We start from the raw sequence: 25,770 nt of genomic DNA on the forward strand, positions 1-25,770 counted from the left end.
GTGGTTGGATTATAAAGTGGGGTGATCTTTTCATCTTTAAACCCTAATTTTTTCTGCCGTTGGATTTTGGGGTTTTAGATCCTCATTTTTGGGCCTGTTTTTTTTTTTCCCTTATATTTTTGGGTTTCTAGGTGAAGATTGTTATACAGCCCAGTAATATGGACACTTTTTTTTTTTTTCTTTTTTTTTTTTTTTTTTTTTTTTTGGGGTTTTTTTAACCCCAGGGAGATGCAATTATGCGATGACATTGACAACTACTCCCTCCTTTATTCCATATTCTATACACTTTGAATTTTACGATATATCCAATGCATATCTTTGTTTGTAAATAATCCACAAGATTTTAACTCACAAAGTAGGAAAAGATGTTAGCCATAATGCATATAAGCAATACGAATCCAATAGGAAAAGTAATTCACCACTTTGTCTAAACAAAAATCGGTTTTATATGAGGTAACTAACGATCATTTTAACTTTCGTCATGCTACTTTCTCAATCGTTCTAAATCTAAATCATGCATCTAAAACGAAGTGATACCTAGTTTAAGGGATAGTACTAGTTACCTTGAAAGTAGAGTGCAAATACGACTATACGAGTACAAATGAGCCCAACGAACAAGGATTGAAGCTTCAATTGCTTGTGGTAAATTTTTTCGCTACAATAAAATTAAAGCTCAATTAGTCTTTCATGTCTAAGTTGTCTTTAAAAGTTAATGTTAGATTCATTAGTGAGTGATATAAATATATATAAAAACAAACAAAAAATGTCATTAGTTATCCGTATATATAGCAATATATGTCCAATACCATTCTAAGTGGAATATAGGGGAATAATTAATGGAAGGTTCTACAATATCATGGACATGTGGCACAATGGTATACTTTAGGGTCAGCTTATATCAGTAGCGGAGCCAGGATTTGTAATTTGGGGGGACAAATTTTAAATGTTAAATAAAATCGACAAAAATTTTAAGAAAAAAAATGATCATATATATATATATATATATATATATATATATATATATATATATATATATATATTGTTGAGGACAAAACAATTATTCTTATATGGCAAAAGAGGAGTTGTTATAAGTTTCATTGCATATTAAGAAAATTATCAACCAAAAAAATTAATTTTTTGTTGGTGAACCCCAAATTTAAGTTATGAAATCCCGGCCCCAATAACCGAAAAATACGATTTATCAAATAATAAGCATTTAAACAAATTAATAATAGATATAAAGGGATTTGGGTTACATTCGAAAAAAAAATAAACACAACTTTCTTTGACTAATGAAATTATTACAACGTATTCTGTAAAAATAGAATTTGAAACTTAGTTCCAAACAATTGATATAAATAAAAATAAAAATAATTAAATTTAGGCACACATAAGTAAAAAGAAAAGATAGTACGGAGATATATATTTATTACAAATAAATGAATAACATATTAGTAATATTCATTACAAATAGTTGAATAATACATTAGCAATCATTATCAACAAGGCGGTATTTGATTAATCAATAACATAATACTAAAACAAATATTAGGAATGATACGTGTCATTTTCTGGTGTTGTTTTTTCCCTTCAAAACTCCCCCTTCTTTTTTAGCAATTTTTATTTATTTATTTTTGGAATATTTATATAATACAACTATAATAATATAATAAAAAAATTGAAGCTAATAATCCCACCTTTGACTCATCTTCTCAAAACAATCCCACCTTTGCGTATTTTGGAAATAATCCCACCTTTATAGCCTATATTCTCAAAATGAGCCTTTTACCGGTTAGTGAAATTGGTAACCGGTTTAGAAGGTATTTTTTCACGTGTTGTCTTCTAATTGGTTATTTTTATTTTTAAAAAATAAGGAATAAACAAAAAAAAAAAAAAAAAAAAAACCTTTCTTCTTCCTTCCTCTGCCAGAGCCACTTCTCCCTCGTTGGATTAGCTGCCCGCCGGAACAGTCAGACCAGCCGGCCAGCTAGACCCAACCGTAGCCGCCCTCCTTGATTCCCTCCCACATCCAATTTCACCACCACCACCACATCCAGCCACCCTCACACCGGAAAAAAAAATACACCTTCCCACGCAAACACCACCACACAACCACTGCCACTGCCGCAAACCAACACCTCCAGCAGTGCCGCTTCCGCCGCGCACAGCACCAACAACCGATCACTAATCCCAACAACAGTCGCATCATACTTTCGGTTCGTCGATTCAGCAATTGCAGCCCCAATTCAGCCCAATTTCAGATTAATTGAAGCCCTAATTCAGCACCAATTCTGCCATTGAAGGAGTGGAGGATGTGGGAGGTTTGATGAGAGCTTCAAAGGAGGAGGAGAAAGAGAAAGAGGATTTTGAGTGGTAAGAATGAATAAATGGTGCTGGTTTGCGGCAGTTCGGTGGCTAGTTGGCTGGGCTGTTGTTGTTGTTGTTGGTTTGGGTGAATGGCGAGGCGAATGCGGTTGTTGGGGCTGTGCGGCGGTTGGGGGTAAGTGTTTGGTGGTGGCTGAGCTCGTATGAAGGTGGTGCGCGTTAGTAAGAGAAGTAAAATAATCATGAACGAGTAGTAAAATAATTCATTCCACATATTCACGTACCTTTGCTTCTAAGCTCATCTTGCAAGTTAATGTATAAATAATACTTACAAGATAAATTAATACAAATTTCTCATACATGAAACAAAACCAATCATCACATTATTCACCAATCAAACTTACTACCATACAATTCCAACCAATCCACAAGTTTCCTAACATGATGCTAAGTCGTCCAAGCCCTTAAACATGCTTCTAGAGTCAAGGTTTTTGTATCCTTGTACATACCTTGAGTAAACGAGTTGGTTAACCACTTTAGGAACTAAAAATCGCCTTCTACAAAGTCCTCTCCTAAACCAAACAATAATAATTCAATCAATACCCAAGCAATATAATTTACAACAATACTATCTTACTTTAAAACCCCTTAAACCATTGAAATAATGCTTTTAAATTACTCACAATAGTCAAAGTTAATAATTCAATAGTTCAACTATAAGTCTATATTTTAAAATCATGAAAATATAGCTTATAACATAAAATTCCAGCAACTTTAAAGTAAGGATTATAATCTGGAATTAGTTTAAGACTATAAAACAACCTCATAATCATCTGTACTTGAAATAATCATTATATAGTAGGTTAGTATTTTAAAAACCTAAAAAACCATCATAAAACCATGATTTAAAACCTTTAAAACCAAGATTAAAAATCTGAAAATTTAATTTAATAGTAGAATGTATGAATACAACAATCTAAACTTGAAATATATAATTAGAATTCAATTAGTTTCATAAAAAACTCAATTAAACCTTTAAAATTCAATTAAACAACACTTTAAAACCTTCCTTTTTGCTAAAAATAAAAGCTTATATATTATTTTTAAAATTTCCTACATAAAAACATTAAGATACATACTTATACATAAAATTACAGCAAGTTTAGAGATTTATAAAAATCTGAAAATTTATTTTAAACATTAAACCTTCGTTAAAATAAAAAACTGCTCGAAAACCATATTTAGAGGCTGAATTTGGCCACTAAAGGGTGGTGCATACTACCAAAGGTAGTGATTTGTGATTAAAACGTCGTTTACACACGAAAAAAACACTATTTTTTTTGTAAAAATCGGACGAGTTAGAATCTAAACGTGATTAAAAATGAATTAAGAACGGAGATTATAAGTTCATTACGGAAACTGAAAATTTGTTTTTATGCTTAATTAATCATTATAAATTCAATAGGAACAAAAGTCCCAAATTAATTGATCATTAGAACCCTAAAATCCCAATTGAACTAAATTAAAACCCTAGGTTTAAAATTACAAAATCTGAAAATTAAAACAACAAGTATAATCTGAAATTATTAGTTTAAAACATCAAAAACATGATTTTGATATTAAATGAACTAATTTCAAGCAATAAAAAACCAAAACCCAAAAATCAGTTACATAAGCTTTATGAAAATTATAAGACATAAAGGAGGAAGAAAATAAGACTAACCTTTTTGTGTGGGGGAAAATTTGGGGATTCATGGGATATTTATAGGAGAGAATTGTAGGGTAGGATTGGGACTCATGAAAATAATGGGCCAATTAAATAAACTAATGGGTTAGGCTTTGTTTTTATAACAATAGATTGTAGGATATAGGTTCATAAAATAATATATCCTAAAATAATTTTTGACCCACAAATTAATAATTTTAAAATTAAATTCTGGAAAAATACAAATAAATATTATAAATAAAATAAAATTTCATTTATAAAATATAACAATAGATTGTAGGATTACAATCTACCCCTCTTAAAAGAAGTTTCGTCCCCGAAACTTAACCCAAAGTCCATAATTTTTTGAAGTTATTCAAACTTTTGTGTTTTGTATTGCTGTAAATTGATTGCTTCTCAACATGTATACTCAACAAACTGAACTTATACTCGATAAATTCGTACTTGGCCAAAGTTTACATACTTTAATAGCATGTAAACACAACAATATTGTTCAATAATAAGCAAAATCTTGCAAACTTAAGCAATAAATGGCATAAATGAGGTAAAAAGCGTGAAGTTATATCGCATTGTAATTCTTTTTATAAAGGAGTTTGTTTCATGTTACTTTACTTTCTTAAGTTGTTATTTTATCAAATTTTGTCTTAGTGTCTTACACATGCTTTTATTTTTGTTGGGGTTTTAACCTATTTATGTATTATATTAAGTAACACTACTAGAAAACAGTCAATCAACGACGGAAAAAATCCGTCGGAAAACCTTGAAATTCCGTCGGAAATGCCCTTTTCCGACGGAATTCCGTCGGAACGCATCGTCTGAATACACTTTGTAGGAATTTCGCGATATTTCGTCGGAAATTTTGTCGGAAACGTTTATTCCGACGGATTATGTTCTGTCGGCGCTTTTGTTGACTTTAAGTGAAAATCCGTCGTAAGGTACCGACGGAAATTTCCGTCGGAGTAAGATATGTTCCGACGGAAATTTCCGTCGGTGGGGGAGACGTTATGACGGAATTTTCCGTCGGAAAAGGTATATTCCGACGGAAATTTCCGTCGGAAAAGTAAATAAAAAAAATTAAAAAAAAAAACGGCACCACACTCCCCACCCAGATCCACTCCCGCCACCAGCCCACACCACCCACCACGTCCCCAACCCAAACCTAGACACCCACACCACCCACCACGTCCCCAACCCAGACCCAGACACCCACCCCACCCAGACCCAGACGCCCCACCCCACCAAACCCAACCCAGAACCACCAAATAACCCACCAAACTTCCCCCACGCCACCCACACCACCACAACCCCACCCCATAACCACCGACACCACCGGAACAGCCCACCCCACCACCACCGACACCACTACACCACCACCATTAACCCTAAAAACTGGAAAAAAACCCCAAAAAATTCAAAAAAACCAAAATTAAACAAGGAAAATTAATAGAAATGTATAAATATATAATTGTCTAATAAATTTTATAAATTAACATTACAATTACAAATACAATTAACTAGATCTAAACATTTATTCAAAAAAAAAAAAAAAAAACTAGATCTAAACACAAACCTAAATTACAAGATCTACAATATTTTTGTTTAAATATCTATCTTAAATAATAAATTATTAATTTAAATATCTATCTTAAATAATAATGCTTAAATAAATATAAAAGTAAAATGACAATTTTTTATTATTATGAAAGAGATAAAACTATAATATTTTTGTTTGGGCGACAGTTGTCATTCATATAGTTGAATTTGTTTGAGGAATCTAAAATGGAGTTCCCACTTTCCAATGTGAATAATATAAATAATTGCATAAGGAACAATTCATATACAGAATTTCCATTATATACAACCATTTACAATAACTAATAATGCGAAGTCTCGAAAACCTTCAAAGGAAAAATCCATGGAACCAAATTTACCCCATCTATTCATTGTGGAAGAAATCCTTATTAGACTCCCAACAAAATCCTTACTTCTATTCAAATATGTTTGTAAAGAATGGAATTCTATAATATCCAGCAAAGAATTTGCCAAATTACATCTCAATTTCCGAAAAACTACCAGTACCTCGAAGGGCGACAGAACAAACGAAATTCAGTATTTAATTCTTGGATATTTTATTGATCAATCTCTGAATTCGATGTCTTATTGGATTTTCAACAACTGGCAAGATCAAGGTTTGTGTTAAGCGTTGATGTTAATAAGAATAATAATCCTCCAAAGTTTGTGTGTTTAGTTTTAAGGAGTTGTTATTCGTCACCCACGTTTCTCCACATAACGCCCACAAGTTTTAGTTTTTTGACATTTTTACCCTTTTCATAATTTTTACCCAAAACACAATTTTACATTCGGAAAATGTTCAGCTCGCGTGAATCATTATACACCAAAAACATTTTATATTACATGAAACAAGTTATACAAACTCATTTACGTAAGATAAATTAACAAATTACGTGAAATTATAATATTAGCAAGAAGTACCTTCAGACTGTTATCCAGCATCATTTTTTCATAATAATCTTCTAGAGTTGTACAATGAGGTTGTAACAACTTCAGAGGTATATTAACATCGCCATTTACAAAAGTTATTACTGCTTGAATCTCGCGTTTTAATTCCTCAAGAGCGAGCTTCTGTAAGGCAAGATCTCCGGGTTCTTGAACTCGATTCACGCACGATTCCAGCCTTTGTTTCAGAGTCACCAAGCCTGCTTCTGAGAGTTGTTGTTGGTTTGTGTTTGAAGTTTCCATTTCCACCTTACAGTAATTTGGAAGTGTTTATTTGATGTGATTAATGAGATTAAGAATGAATGAAAGAATTTAATTCCAAGAGAAAGAGATTAAGTTTTTATTTGGAAATAGGTGTCTTGGAACAACGGTGAGACGACTTTTATAAAGGAGCATAAACAAAGGGGGTAATAATGTAATATATATAATTATATAGTTATAAGTCCATAATCATTATTAAGAAAATGGTTAATCTTGTTTAATGCCCATTTTATGATATGGACTGGAATACTGGGCTACGGAGTATGTTGGGGGTTGGGACATTATACATCGGGGTACTATTGTAATACCCCATATTTTTGGAAAATATTATTGAATTAATTAAATTATTGATTATTTTACAAAAGGGTATTTTGGTCATTTAATTATTCATTTGAATTTTGGAGCCAAAAGAATATTTGAATTTTGGCACCAAAACAAATTTCAAAATAGATTTATTCAGCTAATTAATATTTTATTTTACAATACACATATATTCGGAATTATTAATAATATTTTCTTATTAATTAATTCACTTTGTAAGAATAATTTCCTAAATTAATTATCTAAACTTTCGGATTTATTTTAATTAATAAAATCTGAAATTTTAAATAATTATTTAAGTTAATTAGCTAGATCTTATTTAAATTAATTATACCAAAAACCGAAGATTATTTTGTAAATTTTGGATTTTTCCAAAAAAAAAATAAATTTGATTATTATTCTAAAAATTTGGAAATAAAATTTAAGAAAATTTGGATTTAATTAATTTAAATAAAGAATCGAATCTACTTTGTAAATTTCAGATTTCTAAAAATAAAATCTGAATTTTATCCTTGAAATTATTTTGTAAATTTTAGGATCTAGTTTATTCTAGAAAATTATAAAATAAGAATTTATTTTAGAAAACTTGGATTTATTATATTATTTTATAACAAGAACCGAATTACTATGTAAATTCGGATTTTCTAAAATAAAAAGAAAGTTGATTTTACTTAATTAAGTTAAAAATCAGAAAATAAAAATCTATTTTAGAAAACATTGAATTTCGGATTTTACAAAAAAATTAAAAATGATTAAATTATCATAATATAAAGACTTTCGGATTTCTTCCAAAAGAGAAGAAATCTGATTTTTATTATTTAATTAAATTTTAGAAAATATAAATTTATTTTAGAAACATAGGAATTTCGTATTCTATAAAAAAAATAAAAATAATAAATTGAATTTACCATATTCTAATATAATCCATATATTTTCCTATTTTCACAAAACAAAAATCTTCCCAAAACTTCACCATCTAATATTATTTCTATACTCTTCCTAAACTTAGTTTCCAAGTAATATACCTTGCCTTAATATTTTCATGATCAAATTTTCTAAGTTCTAATTTTCTTAAACCATATTATTTTCATTATTTAAAATCAAATATTACCTAAATCCAATAATTCCTCCCCAAGTAATTGCCTTAACCTATATTTTTCCATACTTTGGTACCTCTACACCTATAAATACCCCCTCCTAGGCATTTCACAAACCACAAAATTCACAATATAATTCTCTCAAATTAATTATTCTTTTTCTCTCAATTTTTCTCTTCCACTGGTGACCACCACCGCCGGCGACCACCTTCGGAAGAAGTTGTCGCCGTTGTGAACCACCAGCAGCCACCACCTCGTCCTTCTTCTTTTCGGTTTCCTCTTCTTAACCTATTGTTTCTAAATATTTATTTTAATTAAATTAGTTCATGCACTTATAGAAAGTCTTGTTTATTATTTGTGATTATGTGATAGCCTTATATTAATTAAGGTTACATTAATTGTACGGTGTTGATCGGGAATTTCGTGAGTGTCTAATCTAGGTCGTGCAAGGATCAAGGTACGTATGAGTGGCCAGATACCTTATTAAAGTTCTGTATGAATAATTGTGTTTTCATGTTTGAATAATATGTTTTAAGATAAATTAAAACAACTGGTTTAAAGTAAATTTTTATGAATATGAAAAGTATATTTAATCAAGTATTTGAAAGGTTTAAAGATTCAAGTTCAAGGGAAATTATTGAAAGGTTTATTAAATGTTTTACAAGCAATTTCAAGGAAATATAAAAAGATTAAAGGAAATATTATTCAAATTACATTGTAATTCCGATCCCACTATGCGAATCTAGTTTGAAAGCCATGAACTTTGTATGATTTGGCCTTACCTCAAGTACAACCCTTCTACGTAAGATAAACTGTCTTGGGGGGCGTGCACGCTAAAGGAAAGGCAGAATTGATAGTAAGGAAAGGAAGGAAAATAATAAAAGATCCAAGTTTTGATATTGAAAATTATTAGTCAAGGAATTGAATTTAGATTTTATTAAATTTTAAAGAAGTTATTTTAAAGGAATATCAAATATAAAAAAATGTAGTCATATTATTATGACATCGATTTCGAAAGCATGTATGAAGGATAAAAAGGATTTAACTTATCTTGCATTTATATATCTTAGCATATTTTGTTAATTCGTATTTCGTTCCTTTTTGTTTTGGTTCGTCCTATTTACCATATTTGGCAAGCAGTCGTGAAAGTTTCAGGTGGAATCTATGTGCACGTGCATGGTGAAGCTACGAGATTACTCACCTAGATTAAGAATTTGAAGTCGTGTGTCTTTTTCTACCAAACACTTTATAACAATCATTATATTTTAAGTAATAAAAGTTGAAGTTAATTTCCGCTGCAAAATAATATTTAATTGGTTTTAAAGTAGTCTTGCATAATCACGTGGCGGTAATACGCTCAAGTCTACCTCTACAGTATTTATACGTATTATACTAGTATTTTCGTAGAGGTAGAATTGGGGGTGTTACAACTACTACCTCCAGTTATAGTGTTGTGCAACTTTAATTTGGAGCTTTTCACGGACTCCTACGCAGAATTTCCAAATTGTACTTAGGGTATTTTATGCATGCGATTAAGAGGAGAGAGAGTACTTGATTTTTAGTGGGAAAATAAAAAAATCAGAAATTCTGATTTTCTGATTTTTAGTGGGACTGATTTTTCTCTCCAAAATTTTGGGGAAATATAAAAAAAAAAACTGCTTTTCATTCATTTTCAGCATTTTCATTTCCCTCCAACAGCAAAACAGAGGTAAGGTGGGTAAAGTGGATATAAAACAACATATCCTCCACTTTACACTCTCATAAAAATACAAACAACCTCCATTAAAAGCCAAAGAATATCTTTTTATACAGTCGGCCATACTTTAAAAAAAAAAAACGAAAGCTTCCATTGAAGATCTTCTGGCAGCTTTCATTCATTAAACCTTATTCCATCAGCTGCACTCTTCGTGGGACATCTGGAAAAAAAAAAAGGCAACATCAACACGTAGCAGTAATTTGGAAACAGTAATGGAAGGAGAAGCTTTTTTGGATGGTTTTTTCTGCATTGAAACCATACTAAAACGAAGACATAATGGAATATTCGGATGAAGATTTCATGCAAGATTGTTACAATTCACAGCACACATCTTCAGAAACAAATGAGTTTGAGGTGGGTTGACAAATTACTTGAGGAAGGAAACATGGCATATTTTGATGAAGAGTACACAGAACATGATATTAATGAACAAGATACAGCACATATATACTGCATTCACTGACCCTCAAATGGAAGGCCTGCACGAAGAACAACTCAGAAAAGGGAGACAACAACTATCAACAGCAAAGAATGAAGAGGGAAATAGTTGATGAAATGCTTGTACTATTTCAGAACGGGTCACTGTCAAGAGGATCATTAGCAAGGTTTGCAAGACATTTTGGGGTACACAAGTCAACCATAACAGGACTATTTCAAGAAATTTTAAAGGCAAATGCAGCAAGGGACTGTAATCGATGTCTTAACTATAATGATAAATTAGATATGAATTGTCATGTAAGAAAAAAGGTACAAAATTACTAGTATTATGTTTTTAAAAAATTAAATAATTGATACTTCATACCATTATGCAGTTTTTTTTTTTTTTTTTTTTAATTCTTTTAATTGTAATTGTTTTTGATAAGTAGTATAATAAATCTTAGTAATTGTTTTTTGAATAAGTACTTAGTCAAATGTATGTGTGTGCAAAATCACATTGTCAAATAATAAGGAGCACAACAATGTACTAACACATTGCATTACATAAAAAAAAAAAATAAAAAATCACTGGTTTATTATTTTGCTAATCGTTTTTGGGGGAATTTTTCAATATAAACAATCCCTTAAATAAAGTCCGGTTCTAATTATAGTTTTAATTTAAATTTTCTTAAACTACTACGCGCTACCCCTGATTGGGAATCCTGGATCCACCACTGATTGTTTAGCTTATAAATACGTGGTTAAGAATTAATAAAATACAGATTTGAGTATTGATTATTATATGAAAAACATGAGCTTAGCTTGTGTTTATGGTTTGTTGAACCTTGGCGTTGTCCTAAACTTTGATTCTTGAACTGAGCCTTCAAGTATCGCCTCTCAACCAAGCCTTGGGAGTTCTATCATTGTTTCCTTAACTCGTTTTTCCTCAAGAAAAACGAATACATACAACTATAATCGTATAATAAACATATCAAAATCAAAGACAGGCTTATAGATCGAGTCTTTAAATCAAGAAACTCAAAATAGCTACGTAAATACGCATCATCTTGGTGTGGCTGTTGGGATTTGAGCCCAGGTCTACATGGCACAAAAAAAATTACAAAAAAAAAAAAAACACCACAGCCTTCAGCTCAGCCACCGCCACTACCACATAACGCCAGCCTAACTGTCTGCCTCCAAGGCACCAGCCGCCGCTAAGACACCCTCCCCCCGGCCCGGGCCTGTCCAACCTTTCCCATCCCATTAAACCACCATCCCCTAACCCCAAAACCGATAATCCCTCGATCTAGACTCAGAAGCCGATCTAGGAAGCTCGGAAGTTATGCACCACAAGAGCTTGTCATCTCTCGCATCATCGGCGGCAAAAGCTGTTTAGTGGGGTTTTGGGGTTGGGGGATGGTGGTTTAAGGGGAATGGAAAGGGTGGTCCGGCTCTGGCAAGGATAGGGGGAAGGGGTAGCGCCGGACGGAGGGAGGGTCTGGGGCGGTGCTGAGGGATATGGTGGTTTTTTTAATTAATTAGTTAATAATAATATTAATATTAATTTTTTAAAATTTTTTGACCAATCACGTGGTGACACACGTGTACATTAAACCTAAAAAAATTACATGTTTATCAGCAAGTCACCCGTCACTTAGGAGTGTTGTGGGCGGATGAAGTTTAAAGTTGGGATTATTAAAATGAAACATTTGGGATTAATTTGGACGGACGGAGCAAAGTTAGATTAATCATGGCAATTTTTCCTTTTATATAATAGGGTACTTTTTATAGTTTTGTTTGTAAATAGATATCTAAGTTATTATTAATTTAATTTTTTTTATCGAACTTAAATTATTTAATATCGAACTAAAATTATTTTTTCTCATTAAAACTTATTTTTACCGATATTCTATTATTTATTAAAATAAATTAAATATATTATAAATGAATATTATTTTAAACAACTTATAAAAATGAATTTTATAATGGATATAAAACCGAGTTATAGAATATTTATTAAAAGTTATGATTATTTTTGTATATATGAAATATAAGAATTATATCGATGATAAAACTCTATACAACATTTTAATCTTAAAAAATGTATCCAAAATTTGCTTACTTATCAACATATGTTGCCCAATACCTATTTGTCGCCTACGTGACTCGACACTTAGAGAAAAACTGGAATGTCAAGTGTTTTTGTCTCGTGGCCTGATTACAAGACCGACTTTATTTATTAGTGAATAATATGATTGCACGAGTAGTTATTAAGATGAATTTCCATTATAAAATAAAAACCTATAATCATTAAATTTCTTACATTTTTGTAAAAACGTTTAATTATGACAAATAAATTTTGACATCAATATACGTATAATTTTCAAGGTTTTTTTTTTTTTTTTTTTTTTTTTTTTTTTTTTTTTTTTTTTTTTTTTGAAAAGCAAATTCAAATTCTTTTGTTTCAATTGGAAACATAGTTTTTTTTTTTTTTTTTAATTAACATTGTAATTTATAATCAGGTTAAATAAAACTGTGCGTTACGGGACTTAAGCTAGCTCACAATAAAAGCCAAAGAGTAAAGAATAAACACAAGTGTATGATTTCAATTTTAGTCATTTAGGGTATCTACTATCTAGTTGTACATTCTTGCAACATTGAGTATTGATTGTCAAGTAATGGATACACGTGACATGATGACAACCATTGTCATTCATTGAATTTTATTAAGGAAAATTTGACAAAAACAATACAACTTTTGACTAGTTATTTTTTAATAATACAACCTTTAGATTATACATGAATATTACAACCTTTAGATCTTTAGGAGTCTCAATTTTAAACAAGACAAAACCAGATATAACTTATGCACTAGGGCATTAGGGGGTCATTTATTACTCTCCTTTCATATCCCTCGCTTGATTCCATCCCTTTCCGTTGCACAAACCAAACAGCAACATAATTGATTCATTAAGACAGCACAGTAAACTTTCGACACATTTCGTGATTTCCCCATGCAATGATCACTATCAAAATTTGTTTTCTTTACAAGAAAAGATATGTGGCCAAATAGACACAGGTTTTTTTATCTGTATTCTGTACAAATTAAATCAGCTAAATATCTAACTTTCTGTTGTTCACGGTAAAATCAGTTAGCACCTTCTACTATGGGTCAAATTAGCTCTTGCCTCTAACCTGTCATCATCATAAAATGACCCCAACTTAGGTCGGGAATTACAAGGAAACAGAGAGATACAATGTAGACTAAACATACCAGTGAGATATGCTGTTTTGACTCTCGCTACAGACTACTTGTATGAAGGGTGAGGCAGGCTATCCGCATCTTACTCAGTAAATGATAGATTATCCTAACTGGGACGACGAGCCTTTATATTTGACATGCTGTCTCAATCCCCAAGCCAGACCACTGTCACTAATACTTCCTTCAGGAAGATCATCGTCAAAATCTTTGCTCCAAGAATTTAATGGGATCAGACTATCATCCTTAGACTTCCTCTTCAGCTCTAGTTTCTTAACATTTTCTGATATATCGTGAAAGGTTTTGTTTATTTTTGCAAACCCCCTTTCAACTGGCTCTACCACATGGGAAACAGTGAACCTCATGTCATCCGCAATCTACAGAGTACAAGAAACAAGTGTTACAATCTGTGGTGGATCAGTCACATATGTAAAAATGATTGAAAGAACAGTGTTTGTCAAACTTACAATTTCTCCACTACCAACTACCACATCACGAACTGATTGCGGAAAATTTAAACGCTTCTCTCTCTCATCATGCCGAGCTAGGCGCATCTTGGTAAATTTGGTACCATCCCTGACCTCCTCTGGGTCTGGAGGGGTACCTAGTGCTGCATAATCATCCATCACTGCAACATTTCTTACACACCGTTCTCCTCGTTTGTAAGGTACTGCTGGAAAGACATAAAGATGAACCACAGCTGCAATGCCCATCTGTCAGAACAGTAGAATGATACAGCAACACCAAGACACTAGTTAATGTTATGAAACATCAAATGGTAGTTCCTTCAGTATATTCTAGAGAATAAATTGAACTATTTTAAAATGATGCATCCATAGATAGAAATTAGCGAGCATGATGAATAGTGAGAGGATGAAGTAATAAGGTACACAGCAGGAAGGTACGTACAGTAGAGTAGTAGACTATAGTTGAAAATGTCATAAAAAGCAACTTTTAACAGTTACGACTTTCATAAAAAAAGATAAAAATACAGATTCTAGGGGAAACCAACTGACAGTAAGTACATTAATTGAAAGGCAGTTCTGAAGATGCTGTTTACTAAACAGATATTAAACTGATATTTTTGTTATTAATATACAGCATGAAGTGAAGTTACTGGGAAGCAGTAGATATCTACAGACAAGTTCAGTTGACTGAAACACAACAGCAGCTTCATCCAAGTTTACTTAGTACTTACCACTAAACAAGTTACTTTCCTAATCTCCTATTGAATAGTGGAACTTCTCATAGAAAGCTCTACTTTCAATTGACCCAACAATAATTTACACTTTCAAGAATATAGAGTTTCACAGATATTGCAATATTCTGGGAAGTGTAACTTCCTATGTCCAACCAAATGACCACTATGGTTATATAACTTCTGAGGTGACCACCGAACAGTCATTTTTAATGTTATCAGGCTATGAGCTGACATCCATTGAAAATTGCTGTATTTGGTATTTCATATTTATTTTCTTTTGCAAAAAAATTGCTTTAAAACATGCTTTAGAAGCAGTTGAAGTGCCATTTCAAAAGAATGGTCAAAGGGCACTTCTAGAGCGAAGCTGAGCACTCGGGGCATAAGGGCTTGTTTGAGCACATTAATAAGCTAAAAGGTAACGTCCAATAATTTTTTTTTGGATAAAGCCATTTGTCAAACAAGCCCTACGTATCGCCAATCCACTAGCCAAACAAACAAACAATTAAAAAATTAAAAAAATTCTAAATTATCAATTTTAGTTTCTAGGTTTTTTTAAGTTAGTACTATTCTGTTGTCAATTTTTATAATTAACATGATTTAGTATAAATATGGCTATTTGTAACTTCAAAATGCAACTAAGATTATGACTTTTAAATCTAAAAGCCAAAAATTGAAAACTGACAAAGATACCGAATGGGCCCATAAAAAATAAGCATGTCATAAGAGCATATAGCAGACATTACCAGATAATTACATTTAAATCTTCTCAATCACTAACATGTCTAACAAACTCAATCGACATAACACACAGAGGCAAGAACAAAAGCCAGATTCACTTAAGCAGATTATAATGAACTTGATTGAAAAAGGAAAAAAAAATAAAATAAAGGTAAAAAACGACTAACCTCAATACATATTATGTAGTCCTGAATACGTGTCTTCAACTCCTGAGCTAAGGAACCCCGGAAAGCTCCTATAGAGAAAAGAAAAGCTACAGCTATTCCTTGCCACCATGTCAAGAATACTATTGACTTGAAAGTAAGAAATTTCGCCAAAGGTTTGATAGGTTCAAGTCTATCTTTTGTGACTGAGTAAAATTGAACGAGACAATATAAAGCCCATGTCTGACTGAAGTTAAGAACAGCTGCCAAATAGGGATAGCTGCAGACGGAAATTCCAACCAAAATCAGGCACACATGACAAAACAATACAACTCAACTCACAAGAAGCAGAGTAAATATTTACTGAACCACACCTTCTGCTATTATGTAAAAGAAGCAGGCTATAGTCTATTTCACGTCTCATTACCAATTTGTAAAGACAACAAAATATGTTTAAAGATTCCCTAAGTCTTGTCTTTAACACACACACACACACACACACACACACACACACACACACACAAAAAAAAAAAAAAATGACAGAGAGAATAGGGTTGTATATAGTGTATACAAGGAGCTAAAATTGGAAATATCAAGCAAAAATAAATCATTAATCAACACTTGATTTTGTACTACCAACTTAGGAAATGTAATGAATGTTTATTATAACCAATATAAAAATTATCTGAATTTTGTGAAGTGTGTAAGGAATTTCACATCCTCAGAATAAAACAGCAAAACCTTACCCGTAATTCCACTGAAACTTTCCTTCCCCATACACGCCACAAGATTCCAAAAGTATCGCTAAAAGTGCACATATAAACTTCAGTATCATCTGACCAGTGAAAATGATAATATAAATTTAAGTTTCAACTTGAAATAAATATCACAATTGATCAAAGCCTGATACGCTAAAAACAACATAAGCTTAATTGTCAAATTACTATTAGCACTGGAAACAATCACCACAAAATATTATATCAATACATAATTAATACGAAGTATGATTTTACTTTGTAGTATCAACAGCTTGAGCTCTCTTTATATGTAAAATTTTTAGAATTTAAAAAAAAAAAATGGGATTGATGCTATTTCATATGAATTAAAGATCAACAGCATACAAAGTAAAGGGCCAGCTTAGCAATTTCTCCTCAATCATGTACTTACATATTGAACTATGCCAATTTTTACAGCTTGATAGAAATCTTTCCCAAGATACCATTCCCTGATAAAGTAATTGAGAGGAAATGGATGCTCAACAACACCGTAAGTATATGCTTCTTCCAATAGGGGTGAGCCCGAATTTATAATACTTTGACTTTCCATGAATTCAATCGTCTTCTCTTCCCCACCTGTAACAAAATGAAGTGTCCTCAAAAAACTCATAGACTACATTATGCCATACTCTCTGACTTCATACAGATCACAAATTGGTATTTCATATGAATACCACCAGCATTAAAAGAAACAATAGTTCAATGAATGCAGCAAAAGCTAACCCACTATCATTAACCAAATAACAAATAGCAAATGGTAGGAGCTCCAAAATTGATAGAAATATGACCCATTTATAAGTTGCCTGAGGGCCAAGAGACAGGGATAATGCACAATTGCACAAAGTTCTCAGTGTAAGAAAAAGTTTTTTAAAAAAATGCAGACTTGGTCAAATATTGCTCAGAGCCTTTTCCTGATTTCTGTGTATATAATTGAACACAATATTGAATCTTCAAACTTGTTTTCTACATATGCGGCATATGCCTGACCAAAAAAAGCGAAGAGGAGAGTATCTAAATTCTACGTAATTACTAATTATAGTAGTTTTCTTTTATACGTTATTTCCTTGCAATTGAATTTGCAGATTTAAACATTTACCCACATAACTGACATATTGTTCAAATATATCAATAAAGTAGTTAAGGGGCTTAAGGCTAGGCTCTTGAACAAACTCAAGTTCTTCCAATTACAAGAAATGGACACATAAGAAACAAGTATTTATGTGTGTGCAGCTTTTGTAACAGGGTGCATTTTTGCAAACTGGAGACTTGATCTTGCAACTATTCTCATCTAATGTATAAGCACAAGAGACTTGATCTTGCTATAGTCAAAAGGATTATAGAAGGCTATTACGAGTAACATTATCAGCCCCAAACATGTCTTTTTTTGTGTGTGTACGTGCGGAGGGAGGGGGGGGGGGTTCAGCATATGTAATTAATGGATTGAAATTGACAACCAAAACTAAACAAAAAACTTTAGATGGTAAGTTCAATGTAGAACATTTCAAGCAATAGAAAAGTATAGCATTAACAAGCATAGATTCAAAGAAATATGTAACAGGTACAAAATTACAGACAAAATTATCATGTGCAAATACCTAAGCAGGCAATCAGATATCTCTCAAAGCAGTACAATGCAAAAGCTTCATAGCAATCGCGTATTACTTCACAGTTAAATGCAGCTTTTGAATCCAACAGCGACAAGAACTGTATTAAGAAACATAAGACAACAACCCAACAATCAGTGGACGGAATTCCATAAAGACTCAACAGCGACCATGCAAAAATGGAAAAAATAGCTGAAACTACCAAAGAAGAGTATATCATTTATATATGTAGAGAAGTCCTATAAGCAGCAAATGAATGTTTGAAAGTATTTATAAAAATAAAAAAAATAAAAATAAAAAATAAAAATAAAAAAACCTAACAAATCCTAAAGAGTTCAAACAAACAGATAAGATGAAAAATATAATTACATGTTTATAGTTATAACTTGGCAAAAAATCAGAAATCTAATAAATCTCTATAATCGATAGTATCCATGGTTGAGCATCATTTTGTATCCCCAAGTAAGAGATGAAATGAACGAACCTTCTCACACTCAAGATTATTCTTCAAAAAAACTAAAAAAGCACCTAGGCTGGAACATATTAAAGATGAATATAATCAGAAGTTAACCCTCTTATAACCATAATTATTGTTTGTGTATAAAAATTAGCATAATTGGAGGGATTCATTATTCATCCCATTAAACCAAAATCCTTCCAACGTTGGAAAGTTTTGGAAGGAAATTGCAAGCTCGGTTCTTCTCTCCCCTCACCTCCCTTTATTTTCTCTCTCCTCTCCCGTTTCTTTCACAATAACTATCTCCTTTCCTTCCGCAATAACTATCCAAATATAGAATCCATTTTCATCATAAGGTTCGGAATTTGGATAGCAAGGTAGATAGGAAAGGAAGGGGACAGAAAGAGGAGGAAGGGGAGCGGAAAGAAAAGGAGGGAGAAGGCAGATCTCCAATTTCCTTCCAAATCTCTCCAATTTTGGAGGGATGGTGTTTATTAAAGAGGGAGGGAAAATGGATCCCTCCCCTTACTTCACCCAACCTTATCCAAACAAGGGACCTTGTTCCCCCTCCTTTACTTTCCCTCCCTTTCTCTCCAATTTCTTTTATCAGAAAAATGCATAATCCATTTCAATGTTGTCCACTAGGCAGTACTAGCTAGAAGTCAACAAATAAAAATCTTAAAGAAGTTGAACATATATATTTTATATTTCACAGCAGTAAATGATAACTAAATATGTGGAGTCAAAACCAGATCAAAATTATCTTACCGATTCTAAAGCATACACAGGAACCATTAGTATGAGCCCTATTAAGAATTTCTGCTCCTGAAGTTTAATCCAATGTGAAAAGGAGAAAAGGTCAGTTCCAAAAGCTAGAAGGATGGAAATATTAAACACGCTATTTAGGTTTTATACAATTTCTATCTCCCATATTATAATGTACTTGTATGATACAACTAAATACTTGTTGGAGTTTTGAGGGGCACAGCTGAAGCATAATTAATTATAAGCAGTGTATTTGCAGGGAAAATGAGAGTTCCACTGAGGAACTGCACAAGGAGTAGTATTACCTGAATAAACAAAGAAAAATGAGGAGACAGCCTTATAGCTGTTACAGAGCTCCAAAAGGCAAGAACACAGAGCTGTATCTGGTAATTTTTCTTACAAAACTTTATTGAATATAATTTCTTAGGTTGCACAAGCAAACTATGCATATAGTACAGTTATTTATAATAGAATTTGGAAATTTAGATGTACGTATTTCTCATGATACTGCAATCAGGTAGTTTTTCTAATGGAATTTTATTTAATAAATTTCTTAGTTTGCAAGGGCAGAAAAATACAAGTAACCGTAATTGGACAAGAACAAACCTCTGGGTGATTGTACGCAGCTAAGTGCTCAAATATGAGATACATAGACAGAACCAGAGCTGTAAGCACGAATATGCTTGAGCTAGTGATACTCCAGCTGTAGAGAGAAGATGTGCCAGTGGCAATTTCGAGAAACCATGCTTTACCAGAACTGCCGACAGACTCCCTTGCATTTAAAAGAAAGAAGAAAACGTAAACAACCCACATCCATCCCATAGCAAGGTACTAGGATGAGTACCACTTCTGGTTTAGATGAAGTTAACTTCAAGCTTCATATGATCAACTGCACTTCTTGCTATCGGCCATGAATGTATATATATCTATGAAACCCCGGCAACCACACTTTTCAACTTAATAATATGCCTTCTGGAGTGGAGAATATGACAGCTGAGGAGAAAGGATGAAAATTCTAGCTTAGGCCAACTGACCCCAGAAAAGTGTTCAATAGTTGCTAAATAAAAGGGAAACAATACACAAAGGCCTGCATAAAACCTGCCATCAGAATGCAAAAAATAAGACCACCAGTTGTACAAAAGCTACGTATCTACTGCATGGAGCATGAATGACAAGAAACTACTTAATTTGTAGCAATCGCCACCACGTAGGGATAAGCAAATAAGATACAGGAATCAATTTACAAAATCCGGCATAATAAATTAATAATGAAAGCCAACCTTAAAGTCGTTATCTAGCTCAATTAAAGTAAATACAAAACGGATAATGAGTTATGAAATATAAATCCCAAATAGTGAAATCAACAAATAAAAGCTCGTACACCCAAGGGCGAGGGCAACCCAAGCACAAGTAGGTATCAATCACGCATAAACCTGATATCAACAACCCATTCACGCAGAAACGATCGATGCAAGAAATTCTTAAACGCACCCATAAACCTTACAAAAACAAAAAGCAGCCTCAACAACACTTAAAATCCATCAAGAGCCACACATCACTTCAGAGAACTAGTGTCATTCCAAAGCTTTTCCCAACCCAAAATCATATTCTCCAATTTCACTTCAATGTTTCTATACACTACTCTTCAAGTCCGGATTCGAAAACAACCAATGCCACACCGCCAATAGTTTCATCTATTTGTCCTGATTATCCTATACAATGGGTGAATGATGCATGCACTAGTGCCGCGATTGAGTCGTTCTAATCTATCAATTGGACTATCATTGACCCAAATTTGTTTCCCAAATAGAAATATTAACTTCAAAGTCAGAATACCCACTTTACTTAATTGATTGCTTTAAGCTTCAATGAGACAAAAACAGCAATAAAAACCTAGCATTGACTATTTGGATTACAGCCATTTCTTCTTCCTACACCTTAAACTACCAACAAAGACAAACACCCAGAACCCACAAATGCCAAATTCAACCAAAATAAGAAACACCCACCTCACTTTTAACACCCATTAAAGAAAAAAAAAAAACAAAACAAAAACAACAAATTAATCATTCCATAAACACAACAGAAATAAATAAACAACTTCTATATAAATAATAAAAAATATATAAATAAATATACCCCTTAATTATAGGATAAGAAAAACTAACAGCGAATGTTTCTAATTCATGATCAAAGAAAAAAAGAGTTGTTACAAAAGTTTAGGAATAAGAAAAAGATTAAAAATTAGACCTGGAAATCGGAGCTTCTGGGGAAAGAAATGGTAAGTGGAGAAGGGTTCGATCCAAAATGGGGAGAAGAGAAAAGAAAAGGAGTTTTTGTGGGGGAAAAAGACTCAAAAAGAGAAAGATTTGGAATAGTAGGAGAGAGAAACGTGTAGAATTGATGTGTTTGCTTCAGCAGTTGGGCATCACTATTTTGGGATTTTTGCTACTTTTTGTATGTATCTTTGAGTTATGGAGTACTAGTATCAAATTATTTTAGTCCTTGTTAACTGTTTACAAGTCTACAAAAACGACATGCCAACATTTTTCTATGTCAAATATAGGATATTTCCGTTTTTGTATACTTTCCTGTGGATGGAGTTATAAACTTATAATGATGATGATAACTGATTTTGTAGTATGGTCTCTAGATTTATGATGCATATCTTAAATTCTTAATCTACCTCCTCTATGTGACTAAAATTTGGAAAGGGTCGGGCTGGATTTAAACCTAAAAGTTCATGCCTAACTGCCTAAGCACGAAATATTGTCGTGTTAGTCGGTTCAAGACGGACTTTTCAAGTTAGTCTTGGATTTTGAACTATTCTAGCAATAGCAATCGAAAAGTTAAGAAAATGGAAATACATTCCAAAAGTTCCAGCTAGCAATCGTCCCATTTGAGGCATCATTGCTAGTTGTCGGTGTCCAAGATGTCGTCTTCATGGGCTATTTTCGTAGTCGCAAAAATCAGGTTATTACGTAGGATTTACTTATTATATATATAAGCATCAGGATTCCCTAATCAAGGTGAGTTGCATTCATCCCAATACTCGTACATGGTATCACAATTAGTGCAACATTCAAGAAATGGCACGCCATTTGAAAGTCTCTACGAGACTTGAACATACAACTTGTAATTCTAAAATTGAGTGTCTTACCACCAAGCTATGTGATATATCGTGTTGTCTTTTGAATACAAAATATTAATGTGGATCGAATGACAATATGAAAACAAATTTAATCTTTTGAATACAAGATATTAATGTGGATAGAATGACAATATGAATAACAAATTTAATTTCCAGAAAATTGAATCATAAATTAAAACGTATATATATAATCAACCCCATATAATGCCTCGAGGCATCGCCCGGGTCCAAATTTTAATTGATACTATACAAAGAGGTTTATTTTAATTTTAAATCATTATAAAGCTCAGCCCGCCCCATTAAGAATCCATAATTAGATGCTCGTATAAAGACTTGACCCATTTGTTTATTGGACGGATTCGACCCAATTATAAGTTTATAACTGGGACAGGTTAGGGCTTATTATTAATGGGGCTACAAGCCTACAACCCATTGAATTGATCTGTCTCTCTCTCAGTTTCTCTGAGTTCTCCATTGAAACGCACTGAACATCGCACTTGACGTAATCCATTACAAACTATTTGTTCTCAGCAGCTTCTGAAGTAAGTTCTCCTTACTTTTCTCTCATCGATTTTCTTCTACCTTTCATGGTGTAAATCATCACATCAATCCTATTTTCGTATTTGCAGAATTAATTTGTACCTCTGTTTCAATTCCTTTCGATATCTAATGGATGGTATTTCCCTTCACTCTTATTTTTATCATTTTCTTCGATTTTTGAATGCACTTTTCATTCTTAACTTTCTGATTATACATAATTTGTTAATTTAAATGGGTTTCTGGGTTGTGTTTGCCTAATTTCTTACATTAGATAGAAAATCATTTTAAGCTACCTTATTTTGTATGATGGATTTTTTTTTTTTTTTCTCAATTTAAACTTTGATTATGGAATTAACAATTTTGAATGAATGAGGAGATACAAGGTTATTTTTGGACAATATTGTGATTAATGTTGTAATTGCCCTTATACGGTAGTTTAGATATTAATGTTGTAAGTTCGAACAAGTAAAAGTCAGATGAATATAACACCCCGTTATCCTCTCAGCTTACGAATCTGGAGTTGTTGGGAATTTTATATTCAATTTTTTCTGTGACATTACATTTTATGTTCTGGGGGATTTTTCAGAGTTATTTTTTAAGTTATTTGAAATTTAAATGCAACATTAAGCATGGACCTTTTAGCTTAACATATGGCAATTATAGATTGGATTAAGGAGTTTCGCGGTAGGAGATCTGGAATGAAGGTGCTGCAAGAGCAAATCGACAACTATATAACTGCACATGAGAAGCGCGAGGAGCAGGTGATTTTCCTTCTTTCCCTCGACATTACAATACATGTACTTATGCTTCCCCTCTAAACAATAGAGTGATGGACTATAATATAATAAATGTGGTTCAGGCATTTATACTTTCAACCTGTTTGTCATCCTTTCGATGCCCATCTCTCTGCCTTTATTAGACATAATTGATTCTCAATATAGATTCATACATTTGTTCCTGAAGCACATACAAACAAGAAGTACAAGGTTACTGTATTTTGCAACGTGCATGCTCTTGCAGACTTGCTTAACTGTAATCAGTGCAAGTCTAAGACTAAGGGCAGATGGTTACAACTTACAATTTTGTAAATTCCTTGTTATTGTTCTGGACAGTGGACACATTGCTGTTGGCAGTTGAAATCCAATTCTTTTGATGTGGAACAGCTGCCTTATCATTCCAGATATTCCCTGTACGTGGTGTATTAAGGAATTAGTAACAAATTCAAGTCTACTTAAATGGTTTCGCCCTTGTTAATCAGTAGGTGTTCATGTCTGAATTCTATTTTCCAGTTTGGTGTGTGGCCACCTCAAGTCCTTAACTACTTCCTTGATGTGTATATAATTGTCTTGGTTTTGTATTACAGGCAAAAAGAGAAAGAGAAGCCAAGCTTGCCGAGGAAGGATGGACTGTTGTTGTACATCGCAAGGGTGGGAAAAGGACAACTGATCATGATAGTGGTGTTGCTGTTGGATCTGTAGCTGAGGCTGCTGTGCGCGACAAATTGGCCAAGAAAAAGAGTAAGGATGTTGGGCTAGATTTCTACCGATTCCAGAGGATAGAAGCACACAGGAGTGGTATGGCTACATTACATTTATGCTCTCAGATTTACTTTTTACTTGCAAAGTGAGATGGCATTGAAATCCTCTTTATTTTAGGTGTCCACTTTTGTGGATTATGTTGATGTCTCGTATGGTTACTATTTATAATTCAATGCTGATTTTGGTTCTTCATGTATCCTGAGCCTTGGCATTCTTGATAGACAAATGAGGTGTTGCATTGTCAACAATGCATTTCCAAGTTTCATTTTGTTATTAGAAATCTCATGGCTTCTCCTTTGCTCATACTCTGATACTCGCCTAGGGATGTGTTATGACTTTCAAGCTCCATCCTGAGCGTAACTTTTGAAACATAGTAGACTCACTCGTTTCAAATTTATTTGCTCACCCCATACTTGCCACAACCTTTTTCTAATAGTGCTGTTACATCCTCCTTCCAATCACGGAGCAATTGCGACTATTGCATGCCCATTTCACTTAATTCTGGAATAATAATCAAGTAATGCTTTGTTGACTTAATTATCACTTGATGCTCAACTGATTTGGAAAAATATTTTCTTAGTCTATAAGTTGTGTATCACAATTGTTGACATGTTAGTCTTAGCTCCAAATGATGATCTCGTGTTGGATCAAATATACAGATGCAGATTAATTTCACCTCAGCTCATTTCTCTATGCTCAAGTCCTATCTGTTTGCAGATATTATGAAGCTACAAAGTAAATTCGAGGAGGACAAGAAACGGATACAACAGATACGAGCTGCAAGGAAGTTTAGACCTTACTGACTGTTTCCTTACAATCACAAAGCAACAGAAGTATTTACAAGAAGGTTAGAGAACTAGTTCAATGAGTCGGAAGCGACAAAGAACTTTTGATATCATCCATGGATACAGACTTTATATTCCCTTAGTGCTATGTCTATGCAGAAACCTGATCTTTCCCTATTGTAACAAGTTGAAATATCATAGCCTCATAGGTTTGATTTTTTTATTTTTTTATTTTTGTTTTTTTTAATACGTTGTAGTATTTTGTGATATACGAACTAACAATATAAAAGTTAATTTTATACCCAATCATACAATTTATTCGTCTCTTAATAATTATATCCAATCATACACATTTTTTCGTTTCATAAAAATTGCACTATTTAATTTGGGCTT

General features: G+C 32.7%; 2 protein-coding genes across 6 annotated transcripts; one reads left to right on the forward strand and one right to left on the reverse strand.

Moving 5' to 3' along the window:
- Positions 1 to 13,404: 13,404 nt before the first annotated feature.
- LOC110735768 (protein LAZ1 homolog 1-like) lies at positions 13,405 to 21,811 on the reverse strand. 4 transcript variants are annotated; one of them, XR_002514176.1, is made up of 10 exons: positions 21,614 to 21,810; positions 19,970 to 20,461; positions 19,367 to 19,423; positions 18,133 to 18,241; positions 16,929 to 17,113; positions 16,508 to 16,596; positions 15,786 to 16,041; positions 14,147 to 14,392; positions 13,695 to 14,056; positions 13,405 to 13,615 (listed from the first exon to the last, which is right to left on the reverse strand). XR_002514176.1 is itself a non-coding variant. In XM_021915954.1 (9 exons), exons 2-9 carry the CDS (start codon positions 20,183 to 20,185, stop codon positions 13,784 to 13,786), a joined length of 1,431 nt encoding a protein of 476 aa, XP_021771646.1. In that variant the 5' UTR covers positions 20,186 to 20,356; positions 21,614 to 21,811; the 3' UTR covers positions 13,405 to 13,783. The 4 variants fall into 4 exon arrangements, 3 of the variants coding, with proteins under 3 accessions (XP_021771646.1, XP_021771645.1, XP_021771644.1); XM_021915954.1 differs by having other exon boundaries at positions 13,405 to 14,056; positions 19,970 to 20,356; positions 21,614 to 21,811; XM_021915953.1 differs by having other exon boundaries at positions 13,405 to 14,056; positions 19,970 to 20,450; positions 21,614 to 21,811.
- A 1,107-nt stretch (positions 21,812 to 22,918) lies between these two features.
- On the forward strand, positions 22,919 to 25,720 carry LOC110735770 (putative ribosomal RNA-processing protein 7 homolog B). Of its 2 annotated transcripts, none has more exons than XM_021915955.1 (5): positions 22,919 to 23,056; positions 23,144 to 23,190; positions 23,718 to 23,815; positions 24,418 to 24,628; positions 25,310 to 25,720. In XM_021915955.1, the coding sequence occupies exons 2-5, from the start codon at positions 23,184 to 23,186 to the stop codon at positions 25,393 to 25,395; spliced, it is 402 nt and encodes a 133-aa protein (XP_021771647.1). In that variant the 5' UTR covers positions 22,919 to 23,056; positions 23,144 to 23,183; the 3' UTR covers positions 25,396 to 25,720. The 2 variants fall into 2 exon arrangements, with proteins under 2 accessions (XP_021771647.1, XP_021771648.1); XM_021915956.1 differs by having other exon boundaries at positions 25,294 to 25,373.
- Positions 25,721 to 25,770: the final 50 nt, after the last annotated feature.

This window comes from Chenopodium quinoa, unplaced genomic scaffold (assembly GCF_001683475.1).
Source record: "Chenopodium quinoa cultivar QQ74 unplaced genomic scaffold, ASM168347v1, whole genome shotgun sequence".
NCBI classification, from domain to species: Eukaryota; Viridiplantae; Streptophyta; class Magnoliopsida; order Caryophyllales; family Amaranthaceae; genus Chenopodium; species Chenopodium quinoa.